Source organism: Podarcis liolepis, assembly GCF_965112155.1.
Source record: "Podarcis liolepis genome assembly, chromosome: 14".
NCBI classification, from domain to species: Eukaryota; Metazoa; Chordata; class Lepidosauria; order Squamata; family Lacertidae; genus Podarcis; species Podarcis liolepis.
The window spans coordinates 39596032-39614789 of record NC_139569.1 but is presented as its reverse complement, the minus strand read 5'-3'; the positions used below and the strand labels follow the sequence as shown (position 1 = coordinate 39614789).

At 46.8% G+C, this 18758-nt stretch overlaps 1 protein-coding gene across 6 annotated transcripts in view; it reads right to left on the bottom strand.

Moving 5' to 3' along the window:
* Positions 1–18758, bottom strand: part of PDE8A (phosphodiesterase 8A) — a 178739-nt gene that overhangs the window by 141099 nt on the left and 18882 nt on the right. For 3 of the 6 annotated variants that reach the window (XR_014519198.1, XR_014519199.1, XR_014519200.1), the window contains exon 1: positions 2154–4251. The exons of 1 other annotated variant lie outside the window; for it this stretch is intronic. Coding sequence is in view for 2 of the 5 variants with exons in the window: in XM_083475682.1 (XP_083331808.1) it covers positions 2154–2399 (246 nt within the window). In the remaining 3 variants the exon portion in view is untranslated. Of the gene's footprint in view, positions 1–2153; positions 4299–18758 lie in introns of those variants that run through there. 2 more of the 6 variants (XM_083475682.1, XM_083475681.1) reach the window with 2 other exon arrangements.

Below are 18758 nucleotides of genomic sequence, written 5' to 3'. Positions count from 1 at the left end.
CTTTCCAAGGCTCAATTCTATGATCTCAACAACATTGCTTGACTGTGGCTAACAATTCACTTGGCCCGGTATGCAAGAGGGAGAAAAACACACAGTGGAAATCGAAAGGCAGAGGTTTTAAAACTGTGGTTGCCATAGGAGTCAACTCCTAGGGGCCTAGGTCCTTTAGTCCCGTCCGTCCCCCCCGAAAAAAATATTTGAGGGAGCTGCCCCCCCCAGTTGATGAGCATTGCCATTTAAATTGTGTCGTGTGGTTGATTATGAACGGCGGGGCTTACCTAGGACACACACACCCCGTTTTATTCAAGTTGGCACCTCTAGTGACCACCAATCAAGTACCCAGAAATCTCCATGTAGTCGCAACTGGTCCCACACCAGTAGCTAAATGCACCTGGTGCCTGGGAAATTTTGAACACTGCAGGAGAGGAGCTGGGCATGAGGATTTTAGCCATTCCACACACACACACTTTGCTCAACATAAAACCAGCCACCTGGCTCGTCGTACATGGGGAAAAAGCAACAGGCGTTACATTTAGACAATGCTTTTTTTCCTGGGGGGACGCAGCGGTACACATACCCCTAAACATTTTGTGAATCTAAGTTTGGCCTCATTGATGGGCAGTATTTCAATATGAGTAGGAAAATGAGAGTACCCCTTAAAAAAATATTTAAGAAAAAAAGCACTGCATTTAGGTTTCATAATCTAAGCTTACCACCTTCTTCCTCCCTTCCTAGTATGCACACCTAGAATTAAAATCAGTACGTAATTTCACGGACATCTCTAGCTCTTGTTTGTTTTATTGCAACTGATCATTGCAACAGAATACCCTAAAGTATGAAAACACACAAGGGGATGTTGACAGCAAATGGTCCCTACAGAATTGCCTGGTAAACAAACCACCTAGACTTCAGCAAACAGCTTGAAGCAGTTGAAATTAAGACAGTTTGCATCTTCCTTCACACGTTAAATCCAGTTCAATGCAGCACCCAGGCTGCTCAGTTTAGCTCAAATACAACCAAGTTCTAATATCTGCTTAGTTTAGATCACCGTTTCCCCTAGGCCTGAGTTGAGGCCAGTTTCTTTACCTGATCTACCTGTCAGGGCTGTTGCAGGTATAAAAATGGGACACAGCTGTATACGCCACCCTGAGCACTTTGGCGAAAAGGTGAGGTATATATTAAATAAGCTTTTAAAAAGTGAATAATGAGGTTTCACTGAAATCAAGTATTCACTGAAATCAATATTTCAAGCTTTAGTATAATTCATTTTATTATTTTGAGCATAGCAGTTTAACTGGGCTGTAAACCTTGAACAGGGCAGGCATTAGTATGTCTATTTTGATCCTTAAAAATATTTATTTTCTTAGCTGAGTCAATATTCCTAGTGCCTTTTTGTCTTTCGGTTCTTGTGGGATGACCTTTGTGGTTTTGATTACCCTAATCCTAAACAAACTTGCTTGTAAATTCTACATAGTGAATTCACCTGGAACATCTTACAATAGGCAACCACACATTTATTGCAAAAATCCAACCGGGTTTTTACAGGTTTCCCCTTCTGACCACCTTTATCGTTAACCTTGGTGAATTTTGTTCCTGATCTGCACAAGAACGCTGACAAATCCTTGCAAAAGTTCAGAAGGCCAGCGTCCTCTGTGTTCGTTTGCGTGTGAAAAAAATCAGTGTCTTAAATCAACAGTTCTAATCCATTATGTTTCAGGTTGGAGGGGGGGTTAAAAACAAACTTTTGCTTAAATCCACAAAAACTTGGTAACTTAAAAGGGGCCAGGGGGTGGCAGGGATAAAATAATAATAGCTTTGCTACTGTGACATTCTTACACTACTAGATACATGCAGGCCCAAGAAAGTTCAAACAATATGAAATTGGCATATATAGATAGATTTTCTGCACCTCTTGCTACAAGGCATAGTGTGTAACCCTTAAAACTTAATTCTGTTTGCAAAAGGATGAATGGGGGGGGGATAAATAACTCCGCTAAAGTAGCCATTTTCAGATAAACAGGTCCCCAACCAACCTAAAACCAACTCCATGGACAGGGGCCAATATCCTGTTCGATATATCTATCAATAAGAGAAAAGTACAAGAACCCACAAGGCGTCCCCCTTCCACCAAACGACTCGACTTTTTCCATTACCTTAACACTGGATCTGCTGGTGCGAGACTCCCCCTCCATGTTGTCCTGTTTGTCTTTCTTGGAAGGATTAGTCCTCAACTTGTACGTGGAGGTGTTGGAAGATTTAATGAATAATCCAGACACAGGGTTGCCTTGCTGTTGTTGCTGCTGCTGCTGCTGCGACGACGAGTTCGAGTCCTCCGTCTCTTTGCTACTGTGATAAACCACCCTGCTGTCCGAGATGTGGATGCTGGGAGCGCAGCCCATGGTGGCGGTTTCAAGCCGCTAGTGCTCAAGATTACCTCGTCTCCTTTTTCTCTTTCCCTCCTTTCCTCTTGGGAAAACGGGCTCCTTGGTGACTCCTTTCTCTTAATAGTTCGTATCTGGTTCCTGATCCACGGCTTCACTCCACATCGTCAGCTGTTCCTTAAGCAGAAACCCCAAACCCAAAGGCGCATGGCTGGTGGCGGATGAGAAATTGGGGTGGGGGGCGCGCGGAGGGGCTTTCCCCCCTTCTTTTTGACCCTACAAAACTGATTGTCTTGATGATCTCAACCTCAGAAAGTGGGTTAAAAAGAAGGACTGGAGGGAACAGCGTTTAACTGGCAAACCCCACCACCACCAAAAAAAAGTCAGTTGAAGGGGGGGGGCAGAGAGATAGAAAATTGGGGAAAATCCCCAGCCCCCCTCCTCAGTCTTCCTGTTTAATTAGAAGCCAGATCCATGCCAGAATGTACTAATTCTCGGCTCCCTCCTTAGAACCTCCCCCCCCCCAAAGTATTTTCCCCCACGTTTGTATTCCTAGTGTATTGGAAATTACATCGAAGTAGGTGGGGGCTCTCCCCCCCAGCCCTACCCTTCCACACCCCAACCCCCCCCCCGCCTCCAGGCCCCCCACAAGTGGGTCGGATATTGCCTTCCACCCAAAAGATTAAAATAAATCAGTTCCCAAGTGGGGCTTCCTGGACGGGGGGTGGGGGCGAATAAAGCCCCCTCTGATGTTATCGTGGGAACCTCATGAAGCGCCCATCAAATTCACATTCCTAGCCAAACGCTTCCCCCTCCTCTTCCTCCACCACCTCTTTCGCAACAGCTGCGCTTGAAAACCTGGAAACGCGTTACGGACATTCACACGTTACTTCCTCTCTTTTCTTCGGAAAGGGCTTCTCTTCCGGACTAACTCTTCTTCCTGGAAGGTTAGGGTTAAAAAATAAGGCGCTTCTTTCAACCCAGCGACGGCCTTCCATTCAAGGGGCACCGAGAACCCCCCTTTATCCCAAATACACACACCCCAAAAAGAGGCGAGAGGGACGCTTGCAAACGGAGCGCATCAACCCGAGGCACGAGCGCCGATGCAAAAGCAGACCCGTAGAAATGGAGAGCATCTTAATAACTGCACCCTTGGGAGAAGGCGCGCGCGGGGGGGGGGAGGTGGAGCAGGGGCAGGGTCAAGCCCAGGAGAGGAGCGAGGATTTCTCCGTTTTCCTCTTCTCTTCCCTTCCCCCAGAAGAGCAGCAGGAATTGTAACAAACACAGAGAAGGTTAAGTTTTTCACAAGGAAGGAAAAAAAACCGAGATTCTCCAGCCGGTAGCCGAGGTCTCCTCCTCCGTTTCCATTTTGGTTGTGTGTTTTTTTGAAATGTGGCTTTTATTCTGCGCCAAAACGGAGCGCGCGCTCCCCCCCCTTAAAAAAAAAAGGAGTGAAAAATGAAAGCAGAAAAAGGAGAGCGGGGAGTTCCGATCTGCGTGGAATGAATTAAAATGGCGAGAAAGGAGGGAAGCGGAGAGGGTTCTTTTTCTAATATATTTTTTAAAAAAATCCCAGGGGCGTGGGGGCTGCTCGCCTCTTCTTTTTCCCTCTTCTGCTGCTTCTCTCGGCGGCGCTCCCGGCGAAATCTTTGCAGCTGCCGCCGATTCCGCAGCCCAGCCGCGCACTCGCCTCGCCTCCTCCTCCCCAGTAGCGAGCGAGGCTTCCCGGCTTGCACGATCTCCCCCTTTTCAGCACCCTCCCTCCCGTAAGAACCAAACACCTCCAGGAAGAAAAAGAAGAAAAGGAGGGAGGAAAGAAGAAGAAAAAAGGAAGGGGTAAAAAAAAGAAGATCTGCCCGGGAGTTTGACAGCCCCGGCAGGCTCCGCCGCGTCGCAGCCAATAAAAGCCCCGCCAGCGCTGACCTCCAGCCTTTACTGGCGTCAATGCAAATGAACGGAGAGGGCCAATGTGGCGCGGCGCGCCCGGCTGGCGGCGAAGGAGCGAACTTCAAACCGGCTCCTTGCGCGGCTCCTCCTTCTGCACTCGCTCCTGCCCGCGCCTCCGCCGTTGCTGCTTCGGATCGGCAGCCTGCCTGCCTGCCCGGCCTGGGGGTGGGTGGGTGGGCTGGCTGTCCGGCCGGCCGGCCCTCTCGCGCGCAAAGCAAAGCGCAGGAAGCGGAGGCGGAGCTGGCCCTGCTGGAGAGGTTTTTACGCACGGCCTGTAGGAGGGCGGGGATCGGTTGCCCCCGGGGCAGGGCTGCTGGGGTAAACGCCCGGGGGTCCCCATCCTGACCCCGCTCAGCGGAGCGAGCAGCAGGCCCTGCCTGTTGAAATCCGCGCTTGAAATCAGTGCGGATCAAATGCGTCGCTTCCCAGGAGAGGTGGCTGGTTGGCCAGGGTGAGCGCTTAACCCTTCCATACCCTCCAACATTTCTCCCATGAAAATAGGGCGGTCCTATTCCATAATTTTGGGTTCATTTATACCCCACCCATCTGACTGGGCTTCCCCAGCCCTCTGGGCACCTTTTAACATATATAAAAATATTTTTTTAAAACCATAAGCGTAAAAAACTACTTCCCTATACAGTGGTACCTCGGGTTAAGAACTTAATTCGTTCTGGAGGTCCGTTCTTAACCTGAAACTGTTCTTAACCTGAAGCACCACTTTAGCTAATGGGGCCTCCTGCTGCCGCTGTGCAATTTCTGTTCTCATCCTGAAGCAAAGTTCTTAACCCAAGGTACTATTTCTGGGTCAGCGGAGTCTAACCTGAAGCAGTTCTGCCTTCAGGTGGCTTCGAAAGGTTGTATACTCCTTCGCTCTGGGATCACATAATTCCATCCCCTCCAACGTTTCGCCAGTGAAAATAGGGACATCCTCAGGATAGCTGTCAACTTTCAGATTTGAAAATAAGGGCTCAGCAGCCTCGAAAATAAGGGATCAGCAGCCTCACCTGTCCCGGGGACAGTCTACGGGATATCTAACAATCCGGGATAGCAGTGGGAAACAGCACTGGAATAAGGGAATTTCCCGCAAAAAAAGGGAATGTTGACAGCTATGGTCCTCAGGAAAAGTGGGGCATTCCAGGATCAAATCAGGAACCGGGACAGCTTTTGCAAATCCGGGACTGCCCCTGGAAAATAGGGACACTGGGAGGGTCTGCCTTTGCCTGACACCAAAAGTGGTGGACCCTCCCAGCTCTCACCTGGCAGCTTTCCTTTCTTCTCTCAGTCTGCAGACGTCTTTTCCCTTCCCTGCCTCTCACTCAGGGTCCTTCATCAACCATCGCTTTCCTCTGTGGACGCTCAGAATGAACCATCGCTTTCCTCTGTGGACGCTCAGAATGGCCCAGAGCAGAGGACACCAAAGGAAAACAAAAGTTAAAGAGAGAGAAGAGAAAGAGAAAAAGAAGGAAGGGATAGAAATAAAGAAAACTGGAAGAAGACTGAGCTTGGATAGCTCAGTTGGTTAGAGCGTGGTGCTGATAACCCCAAGGTTGCAGGTTCGATCCTGTACGGGAAAACTGCTTTGCAGGGGGTTGGACTAGATGATCCTCAGGGTCCCTTCCAACGCTACATTTCTTTGATTCTAAGGTTGTATAATTGTTTTAAACAGTTTCTAGTATTGTGCTTGGGTGTTGTAACCTGCCCTGGAGCTTGGGGTGAAGGGTGGGTAATAAAAAATAAAAGAAACTTTTGTCGCATCGCTATCCTGCTCTTCCTCTCAAATGAGCCCCAGGCAGTGAGTACATCTGTAATAAAAATACCATTAACAATAAACACCCATCTGAAACACGTAACCACCATGAAATGCAGGAAAACATAGCCGGTCATAGGCCTGCAGAAACAGAAATGTTCTTACATCTTAGCAGTTATTGCAGCAGGAGTTGGAGAAATTTCTTTCTTTCTGGGGCCACATTCCCTTGAAGGGAACCTTTTGAGGGTTGTATGCCAGTGGGGAGAGGGCAGTGGGTGCCAATTTTAGCTTCTTATAATAGGCTGGTTTTGACACACATTTCCACAACCCTCTGGACCCTCCAACCCAGGAAGCAAGAGGCATGATTGGAGTTCAAGGACAAATTCCAGCCAGGCAAAAAACACCCCCGCTACAAAGCCAGAAAGGGCTGTGGCCTAGGAAGAGTCTCAAAAGACAGAGAAGTGGCCTTTGGCCCCCAGACCTGAGGTTCCTCACCCCTGATCTAAAGACACCCCTCCCCAAAAAAAAGATATCCAGAGTTTAGAATTGTCTCACTGCACTACTGGTTTCAATACTCTGAATACCTGGGAGTAAACCAGGTTAAATTCGCTGCGACTTATAGGATGTTGCTGTTTTGCAGCCTGCAGCAATAATATTTTTTTAAATATAATTTTTAGGGGTGTGGAATAGTATTGCCAGATTTTCATATATATCTACATACACATACACGAGCCCCCTGGCCTTTTAAAACAGCTTAATTGGCAGAGATTGCCAGTGTAAAAAGCTTTACTTGGGGATGGGGAACTTGACACCCTCCAAATGTTGTTGGACTCCAGGTCCCATCAATCCCAGCCAACCTGTCCAGTGGTCAGGGATGATGGGAACTGGAGTCCAGAATTGTCTGGAGGTTCCCTACTTCGCTGGTGGCAGTGATGACTACCAACTTGGTTTGGTTTGGGAGAGGATTCAACAAATTCATGTTGGATAAGACTTCTCAGTGGCTGCTAGCCACAGTGGCTGTGTTGTGCCTTCACTGTCAGTGGCGCTATACCTCTGAAAACCAATTCCTGGGAATCGCAAGAGGGAAGGGTCCTGTTTATGGGCTTCCCATAGACATCTGATTTGCCACTAGGAGAACACACTGCCTTTATGCTGAGCCAGCAGGCCTCTTACGTTCTGCTTTACTTGCTGATCTCTACAGATCAAGTTGCTCCTTAAAAGGCACTTGAGCAGATATGGGTATAGCCAGGGAGGGGCAAATCAATAAAATTAGTAAAAATACATAGCTAACTGAGGTTCTGTCTCCCCCCCTAACAAAAGGCCTGCCTCCCCTGGCAAAAATCCTGGCTAGGCCCATGGGAGCAAACCAGGCTGGGTGTTGTTTGTTTGTGTTTCTGGCAAGTTGGCAACCACCATCCACCTCTTGGTCCCTTGATTTTGTAGGCTCAATTCCTTCATTCAATTATTCCAGATTATTATTTATTTTTATTATCTATACTGCCCTTCATCCAAAGATCACAGGGTGGTTTACAATATAAAAACACAAAAATGAGTACTATAATAAACAAAATACCACCTCTCCCGGTTTAAAAGGCTGCATATTGATTAATTGCCCAGAGACCTGGGAGAAGAGGGATGTTTTTGCCTGGCCGTCTATAAAGCTATGTAATGAAGGCGCCAGAAGAGCTTCTTTGGGGAGAGTGTTCCTCAAGAAGGGAGCCACCACAGAAAAGGCCCAGAAAAGTTGTCACCTTCCAGGTCTCTAGTGGAGGAGGCACACAAAGAAGAGCCTCAGATGATGATCACAGGTTCCAGGTTGGTTCATATAGGGCAGTGGTGGCCAAACCCTCCAGCTGTTTTGGGACTACAACTCCCATCATCCCTGACCACTGGTCCTGTTAGCTATATTGTTGTTGTTGTTGTTGTTGTAGTCCCAAAACAGCTGGAGGGCCAAGTTTGGCCACCACTGATATAGGGAGATGCGGTCTGTGAGGTTTTGCAGTCCTGAGCTGTTTAGGGCTTTATTATGTCAAAAGCAGCACTTTGTATTAAAAGCTAATTGGCAGCCAGTGCAGTCAGCCAGGATTGGAGTTATATGCTCAAACCTTTTTGCCCCGGTGAGCAACCTGGCCACTAAATTCTGCACCAGCTGAAGTTTCCAAACTGTCTTCAGTGGCAGCCACACGTACGTCACATTGCAGTAATCTAACCTGGAGGTTAAGGTTAAACCACAGAGCATAGGACTTGCCAATCAGAAGGTCGGTGGTTCGAATCCCCGCGACGGGGTGAGCTCCCATTGCTCAGTCCCTGCTCCTGCCAACCTAGCAGTTCAAAAACACGTCAAAGTGCAAGTAGATAAATAGGTACCACTCCAGAGGGAAGGTAAACAGCGTTTCCATTCGCTGCTCTGGTTTGCCAGAAGCGGCTTAGTCATGCTGGCCACATGACCCGGAAGCTGTACGCCAGCTCCCTCGGCCAATAAAGCGAGATGAGCGCTGCAATCCCAGAGTCAGTCACGACTGGACCTAACGGTCAGGGGTCCCTTTACCTTTACTTTTAACCTGGAGGTTACCACAGTGACAGAAGTTAGGCTATCCCTGTCCAGAAAGGGGCCACCAACCAAAGCTGATGGAAGGCACTCCATGCTACTGAGGTCACCTGATCCTCAAGGAAGGGGCAACAAGGGATCCCAAAATAACCCCAAGCTATGGACTTGCTCCTTCAGAGGAAGCGTAAACCAAGCAAGAGCAGGCAACCTCCCACACATCTGGTCTAGGGAACCCCCTACTAACAGTGCCTCTGCCTTAATCTGGATTGAGCTTCAGTTTGTTGGCTCTCATCCAGTCCATTACCGAGGCAAGAAAACGGTCCAGCACATCCCATGCCACACCTACAGATGTAAAGGAGAAGTGGAGCTATGTGTCATCGCACCCATTTAGAAGCTCTCCTCCCTTCGGCACTCATGACTCCTCTTTGAAAGAGGCAGATGTGAAGCAAGATTGTATTAAAAGGGCTGGGTCCTTTTCTCTTAGCCACAGGCCAAAAGAAAACCCGTCATGTGATTAAAACCGAAAACAAGAAAATAAACACATAAGTAGTGGCAGCTAACACAAAGCACAAAGCAGACTCTTGGGATGGGGGAAGAAATATGATTCAGACTGAATATGAATCTGTCTAATTTATGCTTTCTGAAAAGCTATGCGAACCAAAATACACCCTTCTTTAGAAATCCACGCATCTCCAGATTTTGCAGTGCAGTCCTCCATCTAAGTCATGTGATGTGCAAATGCAAAGGTGATATGCACTTAATAAGGAGTACAGTGGTACCCCGCAAGACGAACGCCTCGCGAGACGAAAAACTCGCAAAACGAAAGGTTTTTTCATTTTCGAGTTGCCTCGCAAGACGAATTTCCCTATGGGCTTGCTTCGCAAAACGAAGCTTGCCCCGGGGACAGCGGGTCTTCTCTTTTGAAGCAAGGGGCGGCGGGGAGATCGCTTCTCCCCACCGCCCCTTGCTTCAAAAGAGGTCCGGGGGCAGCGGGAAGTGCTTCCCGCTGCCCCCGGACCTCTTTTGAAGCAAGCTGCTGCGCTTCTCCCCGCAGCCGCTTGCTTCAAAAGAGGTCCCGGACCTCTTTTGAAGCAAGCGGCTGCAGGGAGATCGCTTCTCTCCGCAGCCGCTTGCTTCAAAAGAGATCCGGGACCTCTTTTGAAGCAAGCGGCTGCGGAGAGAAGCGATCTCCCTGCAGCCGCTTGCTTCAAAAGAGATCGGGGGCAGCTTTTGAAGCAAGCGGCTGCAGGGAGATCGCTTCTCTCCGCAGCCGCTTGCTTCAAAAGAGGTCCCGGTTACACCTGCCCCCACCGCCGAGCTTCGGAGCGGTGCTGCGAAGCCGGGCGGGGGGGCAGGAACACCTGCCCCAGCCACCCTGCTTCGGAACGCTGCCCCGAAGCGGGGTGGGGGGGCGGGAACACCTGCCCCCACCGCCGAGCTTCGGAGCGGTGCTGCGAAGCCGGGCGGGGGGGCGGGAACACCTGCCCCAGCCACCCCGCTTCGGAATGCTGCCCCGAAGCGGGGTGGGGGGCGGGAACACCTGCCCCCACCGCCGAGCTTCGGAGCGGTGCTGCGAAGCCGGGCGGGGGGGCAGGAACACCTGCCCCAGCCACCCCGCTTCGGAACGCTGCCCCGAAGCAGGGTGGGGGGGAACACCTTCTGAAGGCGGGCAGGGGGCGAAAGTCTTCGTCCCCCCTGCCTGCCTTCCCAGGGGCTTTTAAATCGCCCCGACAGCGGAGAAGTCCTCCGCTGTCCCGGGGCGATTTTAAAATGCCGCCCGCCAGCATTTTAAGATCGCCCGGACAGCGGAGAAGTCCTCTGCTGTCCCGGGGTTTTTTAAAATGCTGGGGGTGGGAAGAAAAGCCCTTGTCCCCCCCCCCAGCCTTCAGAAGAGGTCCGGGGACAGACTGTCCCCGGACCTGGTCTGAAGGCGGTTTCCCTAGGAACGCATTAATTGATTTTCAATGCATTCCTATGGGAAACCGTGCATCGCAAGACGAAAAAACCGCAAGACGAAGAGAATTGCGGAACGAATTAATTTCGTCTTGCGAGGCACCACTGTATATTAGTGTATAGAGTATAATACATGTTAAGGAGAATATACCGTAAATATTAGGGGAGATATACTTTGCAAATGTGTATATTAGGTGAAATGACACACAAAAATGTGTAGGCTGGGAGAAATTTGCACATCAAACATATATAAAAACCATAGATATGAATCCAGTACATAGACAGTTTGGAATAACGATCTCTAGTTTAAAGGCTTCAGTTTTGTTTTGTTTTTAAAAGGAAGGTCTTCAATAGGCAACAGAAAGAAAATCGAGTCTGATCAAACAATCACTTTTCTGATGGTATTCCAGAAGATAAGTGCTGGCACACTAAAGGCCTGATTCCTACATAATACGGAACAGTTCTCTGCAATTTTGCTTAATATACACATTTTTGCACACACACAAACCACCCTAATAGAATGCATTTTTCCATGTTTTTTTCTGTAATATACCCATGCACACTTTTCCCTAGTATACACATTTTGCATGAGAATTACAAAATTCAGGGAAGTGCAAATTTCAAAGGATAACTGTTGCGCTAGCTCACGTGCTTCAGGAATTGCGGACTTGGTGAGTTAAAACACAAAGTGAAATGCAAATTCGTCCTCTGCCCCTACCCTCCACACCTGAGGCCAACAGGTCAGCATGGAGAGCTCAGGGCAGGGCAGGCAACACACACTGTTCCGACAGCTCAGAAAGTGCCCAGCAGTCGACAGGAAAGTTGCCAATTTCATCCGGCATCTTCTGAAGTGGTTAGAAACGTCCTCTAAATTTAACCTTGCTGGGTTTACTGTTCTTTTCCCAGGGATAATTGCCACCTACCTGAATGTTTTGATTAGTGATAGCGATAGGTACTTGTGGTTATGTTCCCTGGGGAAGCCTGCATAATTATAGTGTACACAAACGCTGTCGAAGTGGTCTTTGGGGCGTGCAGGACAACCCATTGAAATCCAAAGCTGTAATAGGCTGCATTTAAGGAAAAGGAAGGTGGAACAAACAATGCAGAAAGAAGGGGTGTTATCCAGGGCAAAGGAGAAGAGCTGCGCCGATCAGGATAGAGCAACCAGTGAAGAACGTGTGGCCCTCTACTTGCTGCTGGGCTACAGCTCCCATCAGCCCCAGCAAAGCATGGCTGATGTCCAAGGATGATGGGCGTTGGAGATGATGGACTTTTCGGAGCTAGTTGACCTGACTGGAAGAATCCGCGACCAGAAAGAAGAGGAGTTTCAAGAGGACTGGAGGAAATTTAAGGACTATTTGAATCAATACTGTAAGATAAAAAAATAGAAATTACTTGAAAGAAACAAATAGGCCTAGGATTAAACTAAGTTATAATTAAATAAATGGGATTTAGAATGTTAAGGAAAGTGAATAAGATGGACTATAATTGGAAATTGTTTTAGTTTAAGAATGATATTGGAAAGCTGTTACTTTTAGTTACAAGGAAACTCAGAAGGGAGGGATTTGAGGAAGTCAACCAAGATGTTTAAAAGGTTGGATTTGTGAAGAATTAAGTTTGTTGTTATTGTTTATCTGTTTATTGTTCCCTTTTTTCTTCTGTTTTTGTGTATCATTTTGCTTTGTGGTTTGTGTTATCATTGTGGAAAATCTAATAACAAAATTATTATTATTTTTAAAAAAGATGATGGGCATTGGAGTCCAACAGCCTCTGGAGAGTCCCAGATTCCCCGCCTCCTTCTGAAAGCATTGGAACTGGATCAGTTTAGATCACAGTTTCAGACGCTTCCTCGGACAGGAAACTCATCAGGGTGGCCTTGAGCAAATCACTGTCCCACTGGTTTTCCAACAGAACCAACCCTCCCTCTCCTATGCAGTATGTTGTTATACAGAACAGTAAAACTGTGAGCTTCCCCAAGTGGTTTTTTAATACTATAAAGGCAGGGTATGAATCCTTTAATGCAGGCATGGCCAACTTGGCCCTCCAGCTGTTTTGGGACTACAATTCCCATCATCCCTGACCACTGGTCCTGTTAGCTAGGGATGATGGGAGGTGTTGTCCCAAACAGCTGGAGGGCCAAGTTTGGCCATGCCTGCTTTAATGCATGCACACATAATTAATAACTTGAAATTAGGATTGATTCGATTTCCATCCTGCATTTCTTCTGTGGAACTCAAGGGGGCAGAGTTCCCAGGGAGTCTCCCTTCCAGGGCCCAGACCAGAGCCAGGCCTGCTTAGCTTCAACAAGGTTCCTGCTTCATGTGCCTCCATAGCCTGCTTTCTAACCAAATGAACAGGCATCACCTTAGAAAGAAAAGGCAAAAGACAACAGCGTAATATATTTTATTTTTGCACTGTTAAGTGGATTCTGTGTTGCAGGTTGGGGTTCAAGCTGGATCCTGGATCAGAAAAGGCTACCAATATAGTCTACTTTGAAGGATAGTTGTGAGGATTATTTAAAAATAAAAAAAATGGGACAACCACCCTTTGGAATTCCTTTCACATATCAGATAGGAGTTGACTCTATTATCTTTTGATAAGACCTTCCATTTTCAAACAAGCCTTTGAAGTGGAGCTTTTTCTCCCAACCTGTATTGAAATTGTTTTTATATATGTTTTTGTTGTTAACTTGCTTTGGGATTTTGTTTTGCAGAGATTCATTCATATAATATATATATATATATATGTCATCTTGAGCTCCTTAGAGGAGGGGCTAAACAAATAAATAAAAGCTCAAGGTCCCAGGACAGATCACAGCAATTTAAAAATACAATATTAAAAGCAGTTTAAAACAAAAAGCACATGAAGTTTTAAGAGTAAATGCAATTCCTTAACATGGTCCTTAGTCACTTTAAGAGACGGGGTTCCTGTACATTCCAACCTGGATCATATGAGACCTGCAACAAAATGTTGCAGCATGGAGAGCTCCTGTTCTGATACCAGCAGTGCTTTTGAAAGAAAGAAAGAAAGAAAGAAAGAAAGAAAGAAAGAAAGAAAGAAAGAAAGAAAGAAAGAAAGAAAGAAAGGAGAGAGAGAAAGAGAGAGAGAGAGAGAGAGAGAGAGAGAGAGAGAGAAAGAAAGAAAGAAAGAAAGAAAGAAAGAAAGAAAGAAAGAAAGAAAGAAAGGTGCCAGTAATCACCATTGTTACAGTACGTGTACTTTGGGGGAAGTGCCGGTACTGGGTACCTTTGAGTACCCCCAGAAAGAAAGCAATGGGTACCAGCCCTTTTATTTATGTACACAGTATTTATTTTATAACTCTTCCTGAATGTTCTGAGCCAGCTCTTGGCTCTGAAACATTATCAAAATATGTTTTAGGAAAAATCCGAGTTTTAAATGCAAATCCACTGCTTTAAAAAAACAAACAAACCACAGCTTGATGTTGGAAATGGGATGCAGTGAAATTTATACATATGAAAATGACAAGAATTGGAAATACACTGATTCACTCATCTCTACAACATAGCAACATTCTGCTGGGTCCAGCAATAGTTGAAGGGAGTGCTTTTCTTCTAGAAAAAAAGATGTTGGTACTATGTACCCTTGAGAACCCCCAAGAAAAAGCACTGGTTGAAGGACACCCCAAATCCTGGACTCACTTCTACAGAAATAATCATTTCTACACAGTTTCAGAAGAATATATCCCATGCAATTAGTTTATATAAACCACATCCCGAAAATGTATTTTAAAACACACACACATGAATTCACTCTGGAGTCTCATAATTAAAGTATGCCATAAAGCTTTTGATTTCGTTGATGCAAACTACTCTGTTTACTCCTGTCATCTACTTACTATAAACTCATGCCGCCTCACTAATCCCCCTGCTTTGCTGCCTTTAATCATATATACAGAATCATATATACAGCACATTTCTTTGCATGTTTACTCAGAAGTAAATCCTACTGTGTTCCATGACGCTCACTCCGTAGTACGTGTGTTTAGGATTGCAGCCTCTGTGTACCCTAAATGCTTGCCAAAATTTAATTTCTTTCTTGTCCCTATCCAATAAAGTTGTAAAGGAAAGGGATAATTATTTACCTTCTTTATAGAAGGCAATGAAAATACTGGCATTGTAGGGCATGCAGGGGATACCAGAAGATTTAAAGAAGGGGGTGGCAAACTTTTTAGGCCCGTGAGCAAATTTGGATTTTTGAGAAAATGCCATGGGTTCTCCTCTGGACACCTTTCTCCCATTGCCCCCAAATTAGCCCCATCCAGAGAGAGATAAAACATGCACACATTTTTGATTTCCCAAGGGAGAATGAAGCTGAGCCTTGAAAAGCACATAGAGCTGGAACAGGAAGTAGGAAAGAGTGGCATGCTTCCAACTTCCTCCTTCAGCTCGATGTCTGATTATCTCCCGCTTGGACTAGTGCAATGTGGGACTAGCTTTGAAGGTGACTAAGACACTACAACTCATCCAGAATGCAGCAGCTAGACTGGTGACTGGTAGTGGCCACCAAGACCATATAACACCAGTCCTAAAAAAACCTACATCGGCTCCCAGTACGTTTCCGAGCACAATTCAAAGTGTTGGTGCTGACCTTTAAAGCCCTAAACAGCCTCGGTTCAGTATACCCAAAGGAGTGTCCCACCTCCATCATCCAGCTCGGACATTTGAGATCCAGCTCGGAGGGCCTTCTGGTGGTTCCCTCACTGTGAGACATGAAGCTACAAGGAACCAGGCAGAGGGCCTCCTCGGTAGTGGCACCCGCCCTGTGGAATGCCCTCCCATCAGATGTCAAAAAGATAAACAATGTTTTGATTTTTAGAACTTCAGGGAAGTTTTTGATGGCTGATGTTTTACTGTGGTTTTAATATTTTGTTGGGAGCCAACCAGAGTGGCTAGGGCAGGGGTAGGCAACCTAAGGCCCGGGGGCCAGATGCAGCCCAATCACCTTCTCAATCAGGTCCACAGACGGTCCGGGAATCAGCGTGTTTGTACATGAGTAGAGTAGAATGTATCCTTTTATTTAAAATGCATCTCTGGGTTATTTGTGGGGCCTGCCTGGTGTTTTTACATGAGTAGAATGTGTGCTTTTATTTCAAATGCATCTCCGGGTTATTTGTGGGGCATAGGAATTTGTTCATTCCCCCCCCTCAAAAAAATATAGTCCAGCCTACCACATGGTCTGAGGGACGATGGACTGGCCCATGGCTGAAAAAGTTTGTTGACCCCTGAGCTAGGGCAACCTAGTCAGATGGGCAGTATATTATTATTGATGACAACAACAACAACAACAACAACAACTCCTTTTCAAGGGATTATAAGGCAGCCACCTTCCCCATCTCATGACGAAGGGAGCCGTGAGTGGTGGGGACCAGGGGAAGACCTCAAGAGCACTGCATGTGCTCACAAACACCACATTCCATCGAAGGAGGGGCAGGAAAAAGTTCTAGTGCTTTAAACGGCTCCAGAAATGTATTATCATGCATAGACCTTTCTCCCAAGGACAGTAAGGAGGTTGTTTTTCCTACAGAGTTAAGAAGTTCAAAAGAATTCTGCCCGCTTTTGCTGGGGACAAAGTACAGGTATGCAAGACAACGGGGAGGAGAAGGAGGGAGAAAGGACAGAAAGAGCAGAACATTAGTAAATACAGAGCAAGCCAAACTTGTAAACCGAACAGGGGCTCGAGACATTATGTCTGAACTTTGTGCACATTTGAAGCTGAAAGTGGTGTCAATCCAAAGGCAAAGAAAACTCCCAGACTTTGTTAGCTGGACCTCAGCCAGTCCCCACGTGCACTATCCATTTAAAGCAATTCCATACCACTTTAAACAGCTGTGGCTTCCCACAAAGAATCCTGGGAACTGTAGTATGTTAAGGGTGCTGGGAGAGATCTCCTATTCCCCTCACAGAGGGTTGGTTGTTAAACCACTCTGGGAACTGTAGCTCTGTGAGGGGAATAGAGGTCTCCTAACAATACTCACGGGTGGCGCTGTGGGTTAAACCACAGAGCCTAGGACTTGCCAATCAGAAGGTTGACGGTTCGAATCCCCACAACGGGGTGAGCTCCTGTTGCTCGGTCCCTGCTCCTGCCAACCTAACAGTTCGAAAGCACGTCAAAGTGCAAGTAGATAAATAGGTACCGCTCCGGCAGGAAGGTAAATAGCGTTTCCGTGTGCTGCTCTGGTTCACCAGAAGCGGCTTAGTCATGCTGGCCACATGACCCGGAAGCTGTACGCCAGCTCCCTTGGCCAATAAAGCAAGATGAGCGCCGCAACCCCAGTCGTCCATAACTGGTCCCTTTACCTTTCACAATACTCAACGCCAGTGCTATTTTTCTGGAAAAAGAGGTGCCAGAACTCACCGAAAACACCTCCTTCTTTCTCTTAGAATGGCCATGGCGCCCAACTGACAGGTGCCAGAACTGACTTCCGGCAAGTTCCGGCTGAAAAACAGCCTTGCTCTACACCCTTAACAAACTGCGGTCCCCAGGGCATGACTGTTTAAAGTGGTGTGGAACCACTTTGAATGTGTAGTACAGATGGGGCCTCAGTCTAGAGTAGAAGCTACTGATTTGATTTCTCTCTTTCCTCCCCAAAGGATCACCAAGATAGCTTACGATAGAAATCAATAAAATGTGATCACTGCTTCTACACCTTCTGGAACGTGGGCAGTTGAGAGAACTACTTTGCTTTCCAGGCCACAGAGAAAACCCATTTAAGCTATCATTGCACCCTGGTCACATTTTTTAAAATGCACAGCTTCCTGGGCTACTGATTGCTAGAGTGCCAAGGTCAGACACCTGCATAGCTGGGTGCCCACGTGCCTCAGTTTACAGAGTACAATGCTTTATTTTGAGATAGTCCTCCGTCTGAAGGCATCCCCTGTCTGAAGGACTGCTTGGTTCAGAATGCAGTTTAAAGATAAAGAGTTATGAGAAGGGAGAGCCTTGAAGTTGCCCATCAACAGCTGGCATTGTTATCAAAGTCGCTTAAAGAATGCGGAATGAGCCCAGAGAGAAAAGAAAGCCCGATAACGCTTTCCTGAGGAAAACTGAACAAAAGCATGTCTAGTCTGAGGAGAAAGGAACAAAGGGCTTTTTCTTGCTTGCTTCAGGCTTTGTAAATAGCAGGGAGACATTCAGCCAAACATACATTGGAAAAACTCCCTCATAAATGCACGGCCAATCAGGGCGCGTCCTGCCTCTGTGAAGATCAGGCTACTCTGCCTGGTTTCTGAGCGACATCTCTACTCCATAGCCCTCTTGGCTAGCGGACATTAACGGTAACAGAACTAACCCTTAAGTTATACACCAAATGATGTCTGCTGTTGCACTTCCAGTAAGCATCTGGGTAAAATGTCTTGTTTATCTTTAAATTGCAATAATCATTCCTAAATTTGCATATATATATATATATATATATATATGCACGCAAATTTTATGCAAATCCGGACCTTCTTTTTCAGCGACACATAAGTGGTCAGCCTACCTCATGCAGGCCAGTGAACATAGCAAGTGCCTTGAAATGAGACCAAGCACAGATGGAAAGGTTTTGGAGGCAAGTACTTTCTCTGAGAACCATATAATTAAAGCTTAATTTGAAGGGAAGGGTGGGAGAGGCTGATGTTGCGACATGCGGCATGTTGAGTTAACCCCTTTAAGGCATTCGCTTCCTAGCCCTGAAGATGTTTAGTACAGTGGTACCTCGGGTTACAGACGCTTCAGGTTACAGACGCTTCAGGTTACAGCCTCCGCTAACCCAGAAATAGTACCTCGGGTTAAGAACTTTGCTTCAGGATGAGAACAAAAATTGTGTGGCGGCGGCGCGGTGGCGGCAGTGGGAGGCCCCATTAGCTAAAGTGGTACCTCAGGTTAAGAACAGTTTCAGGTTAAGAACGGATCTCCAGAATGAATTAAGTTCTTAACCTGAGGTACCACTGTACTGTGTGTGTTGTACTTCTTGGAATTAAAACTGGTGTTTCCTGAAGACAGCACTAGAAACAATGTTTATTTCCTCTTGGGTATCCAAGTTTTTCTCTCATAAGCAATGCAATTCAGTATCCACAACTTCAACGTAATGGCTAAGGGTGATCAAGTCTCTGGGCTTAACCCGAGGTACCACTGTAACGTGAATGGATTGTGGGATGGGCGCTGCTGGCCTTATTGAGGA